General features: G+C 59.1%; 1 protein-coding gene across 1 annotated transcript in view; it reads right to left on the bottom strand.

Annotated features, from left to right (window-relative positions):
- PTSG_04857 (uncharacterized protein) overlaps nucleotides 1-2,500 on the bottom strand; it is a gene marked incomplete at its 3' end in the record, with an annotated part of 14,505 nt that overhangs the window by 7,888 nt on the left and 4,117 nt on the right. The window contains exons 6-9 of the mRNA XM_004994118.1: nucleotides 2,196-2,500; nucleotides 1,208-1,835; nucleotides 627-852; nucleotides 1-254 (exon numbers count right to left, since the gene is read on the bottom strand). The exon at nucleotides 1-254 is cut by the window's left edge and continues 197 nt beyond it; the exon at nucleotides 2,196-2,500 is cut by the window's right edge and continues 1,018 nt beyond it. Of these exons, the coding sequence (XP_004994175.1) occupies nucleotides 1-254; nucleotides 627-852; nucleotides 1,208-1,835; nucleotides 2,196-2,500 (1,413 nt within the window). The remainder of the gene's footprint in view (nucleotides 255-626; nucleotides 853-1,207; nucleotides 1,836-2,195) is intronic.

Genomic DNA, 2,500 nt, shown 5'->3' with positions numbered 1-2,500 from the left:
GTATGTGCTTGACGCCACCTGTGTATGCACCTCCTCCACGCTCCGCATCAAGTCCTCAAACCGTTCCCGTGTCAGTGGTGCGCGAGTCAGCTCACCACTCACGCCGCCAACAGCAGCGACAAGCTCGCGTGTCTCGCGCGCAGGTGAAACGGGGCACAGGGCAGCCATGGTTGGCGCTATCGCCACCACTGCCGGGGTGGTCAGCGCTGATGCCGAGGTTGCGGCTGCTAACGATGATGAGGACCCATCATGTGCTGTCGACATCACCGCACCATTCGCAGCCAGGGATCGTGACGACGAGGATTGCAGTGACCGTGCTGCTGATGATGATGCTGCTGATGATGATGATGCTCCTGGATGGGTAGAGGATGGTCTGCTTGCAGAGGATGCTGCGGCGGCTGTTGTTGACGGTGCGGTCGCATACGACGATGACGACGAGGCGGCGCTGGGCGCGGAGGGGAGCGCTGATTGCCTGTGTCTCCCCGTTGTTACACGTGCTGCAGACGAGGATGCTGATGCTGTGGATGCACGGACATGGCTGCGGCCAACTACTGCTCCTCTGGCTGTGGACGCTGCTGATGCGCTTGCACGGTGCCGGCGTGTGTGGTCTGGTGGGATCCACGCACGGAGTTCAACAAGCTGGTCGATGGACGTCGCACTCTCGTCCATGATGGCCGACTTGAGTGCATCTGCCAGCTGCCGCGCGCACGTGGCAATGGGCGAGTCGGGCGCGTTGAACAGCTCTGCGTTCTGGGCAAGCTCCTCCACGTCCCACTTCAGCGCCTCCTTGCGCCGATAAAAGTTGTTGGCCAGGCGCTGCTCAATTGTTTGCAGGTCCACCGGGTACGCAATCTGATTGGAATGGTGTAGCGCGTGAGAGAGGTGAGGGAAAGAGGTGGTGGTGGGCATTCGATGTGATTTGAGTGACGTGACATGTTGTCAACGGCAACAGGCGATCAGTTCGTTTGGTGAGGATGATGCTTGAGGGTGTTGGTAAAGAGGGAGGGGTGGTGTGAAACACAAGCGCGGAGGGGGTGCGAGCAAAAACAAAGCCAACACGTTTCGATGAAACAACAAGCTTCCGACAAGCACGCGTGCCAAACACGCACGCGCACACACACACACATCAGCACGTACACACACAGACACTCACTCACACACATAAGCACGTACATACACACGTAAGCACACACACACACACACGCACGTTTTCGAGGTACGCGGGAAACTGGCGAAAGTTGACGGGCTGAGCAAAGGCAGAGAGGGCGGAAACGGATCGGAGTTGGCGCACAAGTTCGAGCAGGCGTTCCGTCTCAAGCGGGCTGATTGTCGGCACATCGTACGACCACACAGACTCCACATTCACGCGCCCGTCCGGCCCAACTTGGTCGTCGGTGATGCCCGGTGGCACGGGGTCGAGGTCCCAAGGACTCATAGACTCCGTCGCGCCACCACCACCACCACCATTGCCAGTACCATCCCACTGCACAAGCAGCGAGCGCCAGGGGCTGTTTGGAAGCCTGGGGTTGGCAGGCTGGTTTCGGCCAATGACGCGACCACGGTACCAGCCGTCCCCGTAGAAGGAGACAAAGGGCATGCGAACGGCCCAGTTGCGCTGGGTCGACTGCTCATACCGCTCATAGGGGATCATAAAATCGGGCACCTTGTCAAAGTCAAAGTAGAGCACGGAGCACGTGCCGTTGTTCCATCTGGGGTCCTCCAGCTGCAGGCGAACAGCTGCCATGGCGGGCGGGCCAACACGGTACTTGATGCCCGTCACACGACACTTCTCAACGGGTCGCAGGTTCGGCCGCTGTACCCACGGGGCGCGGTTGCTGGTGAAAATGGCAAGATGCAAGCGTATTGGGTGGAGAGTGGTGAGGATGAGTTAGGATGAACAGCACATGGAAACTAGCTGTCAAAAGCATGTCAATTGCACACACACACACACACACATGCACTTGCTCCGCCCCTGTTCACACACCAGGCAGCACCTTCTGCATACGTTCACACACACACACGCATTAACTCACACTTCCTCACTTTTCCTCACTCTTCCTCACTCTTCCTCACTCTGGCTCACTCTACCTCACTCACACACGCGCGCTCACTCTACCTCACTCACACACACGCGCTCACTCGCATGCTCACTCGCACGCATACACGCACACACATGCACGCTCACTCGCACTCACGGCTTGATGACGGTGTGTCCGTCGGCGACGGCGGCCTGGATAAACTCCTCGTGGCCCTCCCGAAAGTACGCAACACAGTCGTTGATCTGCGGCACGTATGGAAACGGGTCTGATGTGGTCTTGGTGATCCAGTCGGACGGCTGCACAATACCCTCTTCCTCCTCTTCCTCCTCCTCCCCCTCCTCTTCTCCCTCCTCCTCTGCATCACTATCGCTTTCCTGCTGCTCTTCGGCCTCTGCCTGTACCCGTCCACGACCACCCCGTCCACGACCACCTCGCCTTCCTCTCCCCCTGCCTCTCCCCCT

This window comes from Salpingoeca rosetta (genome assembly GCF_000188695.1).
Source record: "Salpingoeca rosetta unplaced genomic scaffold supercont1.11, whole genome shotgun sequence".
NCBI lineage: Eukaryota > Choanoflagellata > Craspedida > Salpingoecidae > Salpingoeca > Salpingoeca rosetta.
Note: the sequence above shows the minus strand (reverse complement) of the source record. Positions and strands in the feature narration are given on the sequence as shown.